This window comes from Plecotus auritus, assembly GCF_963455305.1.
Source record: "Plecotus auritus genome assembly, chromosome: 7".
Classification (NCBI taxonomy): Eukaryota; Metazoa; Chordata; class Mammalia; order Chiroptera; family Vespertilionidae; genus Plecotus; species Plecotus auritus.
Window position 1 is genome coordinate 172,089,936 of NC_137774.1, and position 13,082 is coordinate 172,103,017.

Genomic DNA, 13,082 nt, shown 5'->3' on the forward strand with positions numbered 1-13,082 from the left:
AATCATTTCCCCTGTCTTTCCTGTACAAACTATGTTTACAGTAATAAATAATCAGTACAAAATTCCTCTTTAATATGAAATAAATTAGGAAAAAATCAGTATTTTGTACCTTCTAATGAAAATAATGAATCTAGGTAGCCATCATTTAAAACTAATCCTGAAAAACTTTATAACAGACGCATCAGTAAACTCAGAGATTACTGAAAATGGGACAAATATTATGTGCCTCCTGATGTGATGCAATAATATTCAGCATCACCTATGAAGTATTCTTGTCCCTTACTCTCAAAACTGAACTTTAATATTAAGCCCCTAGATCTAAGAGGTTACAGAAAAAAAAATGGTGAGTAGAGGAATAACTTAAATGACACCAGAAGGAAGAGATCTATGAAATCCAGAAATGTGGGAGTCTACAGAAAAACATATAAGTGGCATGAAAAAAGGTGTGAGGGATCGAATATTATAGATTATGAGATTTAAGAGCCTTATCAATCAAAACAATTGCAAACCAACTGTAAAAATATACTTTTGATACAATTAAGGAAATGTGAACATTGACTAAGTATTAGGTGTTAGGGAATAACTTATTAATATTTATTTTGATATAGATGACAATGAAATTGTGTTTTGAAGTAATTTCTGTTAGAGACAGATACTAAAGCATTTATGAATGAAATGATACAGAGTATGGGAACTGCTTTAAAAGTATTACAGCAAAAAAAAAAAAAGATGGGGAGGGACAGAGATAAAACAAGATTGGGAAAATGCTGGTAATTTTTGAAGCTGGGTGATGGGTACTTCTATGTACTCAAAAATTTCTGAATAAAAAAATTTGTAGGGAGCTAAACATTCCTATTTATGAAGTTTTAAAAGAATATGAATTGTGGCTTAATTCTGCACTACTATAGGAAATCCTACATGTTTTATATCAAATTATGTAAACATATACTTAATGTAATCTGTATATCTACTTATAGCTCTCATGTCTATTATCTAGATTAAAGGGATAAGGAAAAAATAATTATCTGGAAGGGAAGACAGAACTTCAATTACTGATTTAAAACACTTAGTTATAATAAATAATTGGATAATGGATTAAATAGTGGTATTAACCATAACATCCAGTCTAATATACTGAAATAAACTGTCCCTACCAAAAAGGCAAAAACTTAAAAAATAACTGAAAATGTTCTATTACATCATAAAGTCTACAAAGAACTATTAAATTTCATGTTATCTGTTATAAGGAGTCAAAACAACACTCACGTTTTGAAGGAGCTGCTCAAACCAGTCATATCCAGTATCTCTGCATGCTGCAACCTATGGAGGAAAATTAGTGGAAATATCAAAATTATAAATTTACTTACTCTGAATAAAATATTCTTTTATGCTTTAGCCTTAAGTATATAAATGCCTCATCAATGCCCTCAAGTAAAAATTTTATTTTTAAAGTAAACTATTATTTTCAGTAAGTTGATAACTTACCAATGTTAAAGAATTTTATTCTAAAAACTAGAGGCCTGATTCATGAAATTCGTGCAAGAGTAGGCCTTTCTTCTCCCGACTGCCAGCACCAGCTTCCCTCTGGCACCAAGGACCTGGGCTTCCCTCGCAGCCCCGGCTTCATCCAGAAGGTTGTCCGGAAGGACATTTGGTCTAATTAGCATATTACGCTTTTATTATTATAGATATTTTAGAATATATTAAAAATAGTGTAATGTATTGAAATTAAATGTGGTATTACATTTTGAACAATAACTTGAATCACATGTCAGAAAAATGTGTAAGATCTAAAGCAATAAAAGTAGAAATGTTTGCTTCATCTTTTCTTGCTAAATAGCAGATTTAAAGCCATCAGTGAAACAGATAATCATGTAATTGATAATATAAAATTTCTTATGTTCAAAATATGACAAGTATTGTGGGTCAAAAAATATATAGTTTCACAATTAAACATAATGAAACTAATCTTAATTCATGAAAAAGATAGAAATTATTATCTCATTCAGGTTGTATCCTTGGGCTATTGTTGTTATCTATTCATCATTCACTTCTTTCCCGCTTAGGTTTCAATGATTGGAGGAGTTTGAAGGATTTTAGTATTCACGCTTTAAGTCAATGAATGTCAAAATATGGGGCTATGTAGGACCAACAACCTCATCTTAATTGCATCCCTTGAGTATCTCCAGAAATCCTATGTAATAAAAAGCTAATATGCCAATTAGACCAAACAGCAGAACCACTGTCTGGACGACCTTCCAGATGAAGCCGGGGCTGTGAGGGCTGGCTGGGGCTGTAAGGACCAGCCAGGGCTGGGCTTCAAGGGCCAAGCCCCTTGCACAGATTTCGTGCACCAGGCCTCTAGTATAAAATAAGGGAAGTAGTACTGTGTTGAGGTTAACCAAATATCTCAATATTGTCCCTCCTTTTGTAAAATGGGGCAGACCTCAACTAGTTTTGCACCTACAGGGACCATTGCCTTGTTGCTGTCCTTCTTACCACATCAGTGATGTTTAAAATTTTTCTTGTCATTGCTTCCTTGTCATTGTGTGGAGTTGGAGTAAACCAGAGTTTTTGGAATGTTTCATTTACTAATTTCTAGAAGAAAGAAAATTTTCAAACTAAGTAATTATAACAAACATGGCAAAATTCTCAATCACAAATTCTTACTAAAGCCTAACAAAAAGCTATAAATAACTAATCAAAATACAAGTTATTGGGAATTCTTGGTATGAATTTCTCAGTTTTAAAAAAAATCACCAATTTCTCAAAATTATAATTTTTTTAAATTTGGTAAATATTTTTAATGGGTGACAATATGCCCTGCCTAGAATTTTTGCATAGTATACACTTGAATGTTTTAAACAACAACAAAAAATATTTTTACTACCTTTGGGGGAGAAGTTAGTTAAAAAAACAAACAAAAACCAAATATTGGGATAATCACATATATGTAAATTCACTAATAAACTCAGGATAAAATTTTCAACAAACTATTTACTAATTTAGAAAACCAAGCATATGCCATGCAAAAAAATCAAAGTTACTTCAATCTGATAATAAATTTCCTACATATAATGCAATCCCTATAATAACATTAAATATAATTGCTGAATTTGAGAAAGATTACCTTTATTAACACAAGATCTAGAAAAAAGTATGTATTAAAGTAAGTCTTTTCTTGAATTTATAACCTAAAAATACTGACTTGTAAAGTTTTATATACATGGGTGGACAAAAGTAGGTTTACAGTTGTGAGTATGCAAAAGTTTATTCTTGTATTATTATTTATTAATTATTGAATTATTTTCCATACAAACTGCAAACCTGCTTTTGACCACCCCTTATATTTATATCAACAAAAATCTAGATATAATAAGCATTTAAATTATTTAAAAACATTAATGAAAAATATTTAAGTAGTCAATGTTTTATCTTACCTTAATGCCCTCTTCATCATTAACTCTGCGAATCATTTTTACACACATTTCTGTAATTTTTGGAAATGTTGGTTGTTCAATACAGATGTCTCTTAGGATCTTTATTACTCTTTTCCTGACACTGATACCAGTATCCTAAGAACAGAAAGGTATTTTTAAATGTCAAAAAAAATCAGTATTCCTAGATGTATGAAATCTGATAAAATAAAATCCTATATAATAAAATCCTAACATGCAAACTGACTGAACGGTGGAACAATGAGTTGCTATTACGCGCACTACCACCAGGGAGCAGACGCCCAATGCAGAAGCTGCCCCCTGGTGGTCAGTGTGCTCCCATAGGGGGAGCGCTGCTCAGTCAGAAGCTGGGCTCATAGCTGGTGAGCACAGTGGAGGTGGTGGGAGCATCTCCTGCCTCTGCTGCAGGCGGGCGGTAAGGAGCCAGGGGTCCTGAACTGCGAGGGAGTGTCTGCCGGCTTAGGCCCAATCCCTCAGGCAGTCGGACATTACCCCCAGACTGCGAGAGGTCACAGGCCAGGCTGAGGGACCCCTCCAGTGCACAAAATTTCGTGCACCAGGCCTCTAGTTAGAAAATAAATTTTAATAAGCAGAATAGTTACTATATAGTAACATGATAAATATGGTCTACATATTTCTTCTTTATGTGCCTTTTTACTGATGTTACTATAAATATGGGTTATTTTATATTGTCATTATTTTAAAATATGATAACTAATCCATGGAAAAATATTAAATAGTTAGCACTGAACACAATACTAGAGTATAAGCTTGCCAAAATTAAATGAGATAGTTAACATGAAGCTTTCAGAATAGTGCCTGGCACTTCAACAGCATATGAAACACTTTTAGCAAAACTGTCTAATGTAAGTCTAATCAAACCATTGCCGCTATCTTACGGTTTATAGGAAATACAAAAAAAAAAAATAATAAAATAAATTAAATAAAACAATGAGGAATAAGAAGACTGACCTGGTCTGACAAGGTCAGAGGGGAAGTGTGTAAAAGAGTTAGAAAGTAACCTAAAACATGACCACCCAATGCAAGGTATGATCTTTCATTAGATTGTTTATAAAAAATTTTTTTTCATCCAGTATTTGGGACAATTGAAGAATTTGAATATGAACTGGTTATCAGATGATATTTTGTTTGGGTACGATAATGGTTTTTATTAACAAGGGCAGTATCCTTATTTTTTTGAGAGTTAAGCTCAAATATCTATGGCAGAAATAGTAATATGTTTTAATTTAAACTAATTTAGCAAAGAATATAGATGACATATGGTGGTGGATACATCGGTGTTCAATATACTATTTTTCTTTAATGTTACACATTTTCATAATTAAAGAGTTTTAAAAATAAATAGAAAGCATGGAACACTTATTGTGTAAAATTATTTCCATTATGCAGTTTGGCAATTGTGAAAATATTTAGAATAAATTCCTAGGGCAGATACTGTCAGAGTTCATTAGCTTGGAAATCCTACAGGCTTTGCCCTTCACTCTTGAAAACACTAAGGCACTAAAATTCTTCCATTCTTAAATACTTTGTTTCAATCAAAATTGTATGAAAGTTGAAATTATAACTCTCAATCAAACAATATTCTGATATTAGACTAAAGGTGATAAACTGTCATTGTATGTGCCTAATGCATCTCTGTTGAGTTATAAAAGTCAATATGCCTGCAGTGCTTGGTATGTAGATTCCGCAGGTATCTAGTAATTCCAATGGTTCCTCTTATATTCCAGGAAAATTCTTGAAGGCCAGAGAAATCCATGACATACAAGAAAATTCTGTATCTTAGAATAGTATTTAAGTTTGCTCTTAAGACACAAATGACTTTCTGGTCTAACTTGCTTGTCATAATTCAGCTTTAAGAAAACATCATGCAGACACACATAAATAATTAAAAAATATTGTCAGATATCAAAGTTCTGTACTTAGCTCTCATTGAAATAATTCTTCCTGTTTATATGTACACTTATATATACACGTATAATTACACCAGATTCCTAACCAAAATATTTAACTATGCCATGTAATTTCTATCATTTACTCATAATAAACTGACATAATCAAAGGGCAGTAGTAACTAAAAAAAGGAATCCAATTTTGACCAATGATTTCCTTTAGAGTATTGAGCAGACCTCCTCCTGGAATACATCCTTCTTTAGAAAGCTGCTAGAGTTCATAGATTGTGCAACGTAAATATGTAATTGGTATTTACTTTTCTAACTTAACATTAAAAATAATGTGACAATACTAGGAAAACCAAATTATATTCATAAATCATAATAAAAATGACAAAACAACAAACCAATATTCTTTCAATCAGCATATCATAATACTGCTCAGCAAGCTGAGGTCGACAAAGGACAAATCGACCTAGTAATTCTACTGCTGCTTCCCGGACACTAGTGGAGTTATCCATCAATCGCCCGTGAACCCCACGCTGCATATCAAGCTAAAGAAAAACAAAGAAAATATACTTTACATGTAAAGCTAGTATTTTAATTTGAATAGAAAGTTCAAATAAGAATCATGTGTGCTCCTCTTTACCCTTGCTAGGATACTGGGGTCTACAGCAACAACCTCAGATAAACACTTCATGGCTTTTGTTCGAACAGCAATTGCATTTTCCCCAAGAACTCGAAGGATCTGCCAAACAAACATTGACGTTTTCATAAATTTTAGAACATTTAACATTTCAACAAAATATAGCATGCAAACAAACAAAAGATTAAAAATATCATATTTACCTCTAATCTATATAATAAAAGCCTAAGCGACCATTGGAGTGGAACGACCAGAACAACCAGTCGCTATGATGTGCACTGACCACCAAGGGCAGACGCTCAACGCTGGAGCTGCCCCCTGGTAGTCAGTGTGCTCCCACAGGGGGAGCGGCCACTCAGCCAGAAGCCGAGCTCATGGCTGGCAAGTGCAGCGGCAGTGGCGGGAGCCTCTCCCGCCTCTGTGGCAGCGCTAAGGAGCAGCGAGCTGGGTGGTAAGGAGCGAGGGATCCCAGATTGTGAGAGGGATGTCCACCTGCTGGCTTAGACCCGATCCCTGGGGGCTGAAGCTGGCAGGTGGACATTCCCTGGGGGATCCCAGACTGCGAGAGGGGGAAGGCCGGGCTGAGGGACACCCATCCCCCGTGCATGAATTTTGTGCACCAGGCCTCTAGTTTTTATATAAGTGAGTAAAAATCTTTTGTCAACATAGAAACAAATGCTACTTTCATGATCTTTATCTGTTCCCAATAATAAAGAGACATCATATACTACCCCATAAATATCCAGAATTCGATAAATCTATATCATTGTATAAGGAATTCTGGTCCAGTTTACCTGTGTCAAATAAATATCAAAGCTCTGGGCAAACGGCCTCATAGAGGCCAAGTATCGAACAATCAAACAAGCATCATCATAGTCCACAGTATCAGAGTTCATCCTGCAACAAAAAGTTATTAAATTTTAATTTTATTTAATTTCTTGTAAAGTAAGTAAATTAATTTCACAGAGATAAATAAGAAAGTAAAGATGTTTTCACTCTAGATCTTACTTTAATGTGCTGAACTGAGAAGGTGTGGTTTTGATAATGCTTCTAAGAAACTTTTTCCGGTTTTCAGCTCGATGCATAATTTGACCAGTTGTCTCAACTTCCTTTGCGTGATGTGTACCTTCAGATGATTCCTCATCTTTTTGTGATTTCATTGCTTTTTCTGTTTCCAAAGTTGTGTCACGGAACCACTGGGCTATATAGAATTTACGAGAAAACTGAAAAGAAATGAGATAGGAGTTTGATGAAACTGGTACACAATAAGGAATACAAATATTAAGATTTATTTTAAAACAATTTCTATCAAATAAAACCGTATTTTAAGAAAAAAGTTGTAAATGTTTAGAATATCTAAATGATAGAAAAATTATTTCACTTAGTCCCATTATAATGATGTCAAAAAATAATTTGATAAACACAACTGTATTAAATACCACTATCGACTACTTTACCTAAGGACAGTATTACATGAGTCAGTAAAATTAGAAGGATAATGGGTCAACTAAAAAAAGTTTAGAGCAAACAGATAAAATGCTGAAGGCAGAAGACGTTATTTTCAAAATCTCAACTTTAAGAAATAAAGAGCCAGGAAACCAAGATGGCAGCATAGGTAAACACCTGAACTTGCTGCCTTGCATAACCACTTCAAAACTACAACTAAAAGATAAAACGGACATCATCCAGAACCATGGGAAGGCTGGCTGAGTGGAAATTATACAACTAGAAGGAAAGAGAAAAGCACACTGAGGCTCAGAGGAGGTGTGGAAGTGAAGTGTGGAGGTACGGAGGCGCACGTGGGAAGGGGCTGGCAACTGAGTATGCTGTTGTCTTTTTCAAACGGGAGGGAGACACAAGCTCCCCACGGCTCTGAATTCCAGTTTCCAGCGAGACTCTGGGGACCCAGACTCATACGGGGAGAAACTGGACTGTCTGGCATCGGGCTGGAACACAAGGGCGGCTTTCTCTCAGAGGTGCTTGCAGCGATCATTGTTCCTGCATGGTGCCGTGAGGGACACAGAGACCCAGGGGCCTCTTCAGGGCAGGGCTGACGGGCAGCCATTGCTGTTTGCTCCGCCCCGGTGATTCCCTGAGAACCCGCCCCACCCTATTTACAACCCCTTCCAAGCTGTGCGCAGAGGCTTTTGGATATGAATGGCCTGGCCCTTTGCAATCTAAAACCTAACATATTGCAGCTGGGTCAGAGAGCCCCAGAGCTTCCAAAAGAAGGCCCAAGGCTCCACAGCAGCTTGCATTGCTTCACAGCAGGGCCTCATCTGGGCACCTCCAAATCCCAAACAAAGAGGAGGAATCTGCAGATCTCTCTGTAGCTCCTGCTGGGTGGCTTCAGGCAGTGACTGACTTTGCACCTCCTTGGAGATCCAAGGGCCAGTATACCCAGTGGTCAGAGTGAGGCCATCCAGATTACAACTCCTCAGATTCATAAGGGACACACTCAGGGGGCAGACTCAGTGAGCACCAAAGCCCCACTGAAGCAAGTCTTGCCCCATAAGGGTGTTTCCAGCACAGAAGCTCTGGTCCCCACAGCCAATTGGCCTGGAGGTCAATTCCTCCCAGTGATAACAACAACAATCAAGGCTTAACTACAACAAGACTGTGCACACAGCCCACAAAGGGGTGCACCAAGAGTGTCCACCTCAGGTAACTGGGGAGGCTGAGCCACTGGGCCCTATAGGATACTTAGCACACAGAGCCACTCTATCAACACAGGGAAGCAGCCAAAATGTGGAGACAAAGAAAGAGGTCACAAATGAAAGAAATGGAGGAAAGCAAATGACTGGATATAGAGTTCAAAACCACGGTTATAAGGTTTTTCAAGAATCTTCTAGAAACCTCCGAGAAATTTAGTGAGACCCTCAAGGATATGAAAAAGGACCAACTAGAAATTAAGCATACACTGACTGAAAGACAGAGTACTATACAGAGATCCAACAGCAGACTAGAGGATCGCAAGAATCAAGTCAAATATTTGAAATACGAAGAAGCACAAAACACCCAACCGAAAAAGCAAAAAGAAAAAAGAATAAAAAAATATGAAGATAGTGTAAGGAGCCTCTGGGACAACTTCAAGCATACCAACATCCGAATTATGGGGGTGCCAGAAGAAGGGAGAGAGCAAGATATTGAAAACCTATTTGAAGAAATAATGACAGAAAACTTTCCCTACCTGGTGAAAGAAATAGACTTACAAGTCCAGGAAGCGCAGAGAACCCCAAACAAAAGGAATCCAAAGAGGACCACACCAAGACACATCATAATTAAAATGCCAAGAGCAGAAGACAAAGAGAGAATATTAAAAGCAGCAAGAGAAACAGTTACCTATAAGGGAGTAGCCATATGATTGTCAACTGATTTCTCAACAGAAACTATGCAGGCCAGACAAGAGTGGCAAGAAATATTCCAAGTGATGAATAGCAAGACCCTACAACCAAGGTTACTCTACCCAGCAAAGCTATCATTTAGAATTGAAGGTCAGATGAAGAGCTTCACAGATAAGAAAAAGCTAAAAGAGTTCATCACCACCACACCAGTATTCTATGAAATGCTGAAGGGTATTCTTTAAGAAGAGGAAGAAGAAAAAGGTAAAGATAGAAATTATGAACAACAAAGTGACGACAAATACATATCTATCAACAAGTGAATCTAAAAATCAAGTGAATAAAAAATCTCTAGAACAGAATAAACTGGTGAATATAATAGAATCAGGGACATACAAAGGGAATGGACTGACAATTCTCGGGGGGAAGGGGGTGCAGGGGGTGTGGGAAGAGACTGCACAAAAATCGTACACCTATGGATGAGGACAGTGCAGGGGGTAAGGGCAGAGGGTGGGGTGGGAACCGGGTGGAGGGGAGCTATGGGGGGAAAAAAGAGGAACAACTGTAATAATCTGAACAATAAAGATTTATTAAAAAAAAGAGAAATAAACAGCCAATTAATATTTAAATATTTTCATGCTGAGTTATACCTCTAATCTGTTTATTTCAATAATGATTGAAAACCTTCAGTAGTTGGCTAAATAGCTTAGTTATCTCCAATCTCTTTAGATTGCATTTCCCGTCAGTTACAAAAAAAAAAAAATTAAAAGTACCCCAAATTATTCATACTGTACCCTAATAAATTTCACAATAGGAACTATTATATTAATATTTTTGATACTTAATATAACATACACAAAAATAGAATTAAGGATATTAAAAGTAAATCTACACTAACAAAAAAGATGCAAATTGACTACCTTCGCAACGCCCACCAGTCAATTAATTCCATATAATTTGTGTATGCAAATTAACCCAACAAAGATGGAAGGTTAATTTGCATACACAGGCACCAAGTGGCTGGGGTGGGATGCAGGTGTTCGGCACTGCCCCAGTCGCTCTGGGCCAGCATGGGAAGGCAGAAAGGCGGCCCCGGGCCAGAGTGAAAAGGAGGCTCCGGGCCGGAGTGAAGGTGGTGCCAGCTGCCAGGGGAAGGAAGGCCCATTCTTTCACGAATCTTCGTGCATCGGGCCTCTAGTATACATATAAAATTGTAATAGTTTCTTTTTACATGCTAACGGTTTCTTTTTATATGCCATGCCCTTTGTGAGGACCAATGATCTAGCTTAGTCTTAAAGATTTCCAAATACCTCCCATGTCACACAATTTTAGTACAGTAAAAGCTCGACATAATGGACTAATTCGGGTGAAGGCATGTCTATTAAAGCCAAAAGTCCATTATATAATAAAGTAGGTTTTCTGAATGCGTATGTTAAAAATTGACAAATTAGTTTACCTGTTTTTCTTGTGTTGACACTTTTTATGTAATTAAAATTAAGTATGAAAAGTTTAATTTCAGAGAAAAGTTTTCTATATGTAATTTTATTTTTTTAAATGTAGTTTGAATTATTTTAGTGGGCTTTTTTTTTTGTAAGTGTATTTTTATTGATTTCAGAGAGGAAGGGAGAGGGAGAGAGAGATAGAAATATCAATGATGAGAATCAGTGATTGGTTGCCTCCTCCATGCCCCCTACTGGGCATTGAGCCCACAAAACTAGGCATGTGCCCTTGACCGGAATCGAACCCGGGACTCTTTAGTCCACAGGCCCGACACTCTATCCACTGAGCCAAATCAGCTAGGACGGTATTACTGTAATTTTAAATTTATACGGAATAGGTCTAGTAAATGCATACATTCACCAGTCACTCTGAGTAAACAATTGCACACAGCTGAGGTGTGGTTTAGTGCACGTGGTAATATTGGACAGCACGCATTAAAACTGCTGCAGAAAGTCATGCCACAAGGCAACAATGGAACCAATCACCATGCACAATACGGATGATCATGTGCTAATGATTCGCCAAACATTGTTTATGAGCAGTGACTCTTGGATTTAAACATGTAGACGGTAGTTGTAGATATATATTTATTTATGTAGGTGAAATTACTACAGTGTTTCTTTTCAACATATGGCCTATTCCAGCCGCGGGCAAACTACGGCCCGCGGGCCGGATCCGGCTGTTCTATCCGGTTCTCTTGCTCTCCCCTCCGCTCCTTTACTTTGAATTTATATTAGTTCACACAAACACTCCATCCATGCTTTTGTTCCGGCCCTCCGGTCCAGTTTAAGAACCCATTTGGGCCCTCGAGTCAAAAAGTTTGCCCACCTCTGGCCTATCGCTAAAAGTTGTTAAAAATAACAGTGAATTAATAACCTGTTAATCATAAGCAAATATTGGTTAAAAGCATTTTAAAATTAACAGGGTGTTAATTTTCACATATGACATATGGACAGGAAATTTTGTCCATTAAATCTGAAGTTCATTAAATCGAGGTCCACAAAATCAAGGGCTTACTGTACAGTATAATATCTGCACCAGAATTCCATATAAGACAAGTCAATCCATAACCATTCTTTTCTGTTTAGATTATCAACTACCCTTTTGTTTAAAAAATCGACATTCCAGACAATTTCCCCCTTCATATTTCCCAATTTTCTTTCAGACCCAATTTGAATAAGCATGTTGTATTTAAAAAAAAAAAAAAAGCTGAAAGAATCCTACCACTAGTGAAGGATCAGTCTCAGTGTTTTCCTCCAAGTAATCAAGCAATGCTTTTTGCAATTGCTGGATTTCATCTTCTCCTCCTGAAACCTATAAAATAAGCCAAATAAGACAAAAATATTACTAATGTACTTTAATAAATTCCAAAGTTGCCAACACAAATCAGAGGAAAAAATAACAAATAATAAAAAGGAAAATATAAGTATAGCAACTAAATGGAAGAAACAGAATAATACAATTTTTGGAAAATATATTGATAGCTGAAGTTGGCCTTTATTTCTACGAACTTCATCTCATCTTTCTTTGAGAAGCAGCAACGTAGCTGACATAACAATGGTCAGAACAATGTGTTAAATCCTCAGAGGCAGAAAGGTCCTAGCACCGGTTTTCTGTTTGTAAAAATCAACAACTCCAAATTTTTAATCTAATATAGGAAACTGTTATTATCTGTATTATTATGTGTTATATGTTTCTTTGGAGTATTATTTTAAAAAGAACATTCTGGAAGGGAAATATTTTTATTTATAATTAATATAAAATAGTACTTTACTTCATGTAGGATATCTATAATAATAAAAGTGTAATATGCTAATTAGACCAGACAACCAAACGACCTTCTGGACATCATTCTGGATATCCTTCCAGACAAAGCCATGGCAGCGGGGACCAAGATGGTTAGGGGCGATCAGGCAGGCAAGCAGAGGGGTTAGGGGCGATCAGGCAGGCAGGCAGGCAAGTGGTTAGGAGCCAGAGATCCTGGATTGTGAAAGGGTGCATGCCGGGCAGAGGGATACCCCCTTCCCCCGTGCACGAATTTCGTGCACTGGGCCTCTAGCTAAATATAGAGTAGGTGAAGTGTTCATTTGATACGGGAGCAAAAAGGTACTGAATCTTTAGGTCCTATCAAAAATAATAAAGAGAAGAACGTAACTGTGAGTTGACATTCATGTCTATAGTTTATACTGTAGCTTTGTTACATGAAATGCCAAATGTATGGTTCATA

At 36.7% G+C, this 13,082-nt stretch overlaps 1 protein-coding gene across 3 annotated transcripts in view; it reads right to left on the minus strand.

Moving 5' to 3' along the window:
* The window catches only part of NIPBL (NIPBL cohesin loading factor), a 187,960-nt gene that overhangs the window by 33,215 nt on the left and 141,663 nt on the right, over nucleotides 1-13,082 (minus strand). For all 3 annotated transcript variants that reach the window (XM_080677539.1, XM_080677541.1, XM_080677540.1), the window contains 8 exons: nucleotides 12,080-12,169; nucleotides 7,023-7,237; nucleotides 6,809-6,911; nucleotides 6,018-6,116; nucleotides 5,776-5,922; nucleotides 3,441-3,575; nucleotides 2,500-2,598; nucleotides 1,267-1,320 (listed from right to left, as the gene is read on the minus strand). In XM_080677539.1, coding sequence (XP_080533665.1) covers nucleotides 1,267-1,320; nucleotides 2,500-2,598; nucleotides 3,441-3,575; nucleotides 5,776-5,922; nucleotides 6,018-6,116; nucleotides 6,809-6,911; nucleotides 7,023-7,237; nucleotides 12,080-12,169 — 942 coding nt within the window. The remainder of the gene's footprint in view (nucleotides 1-1,266; nucleotides 1,321-2,499; nucleotides 2,599-3,440; nucleotides 3,576-5,775; nucleotides 5,923-6,017; nucleotides 6,117-6,808; nucleotides 6,912-7,022; nucleotides 7,238-12,079; nucleotides 12,170-13,082) is intronic.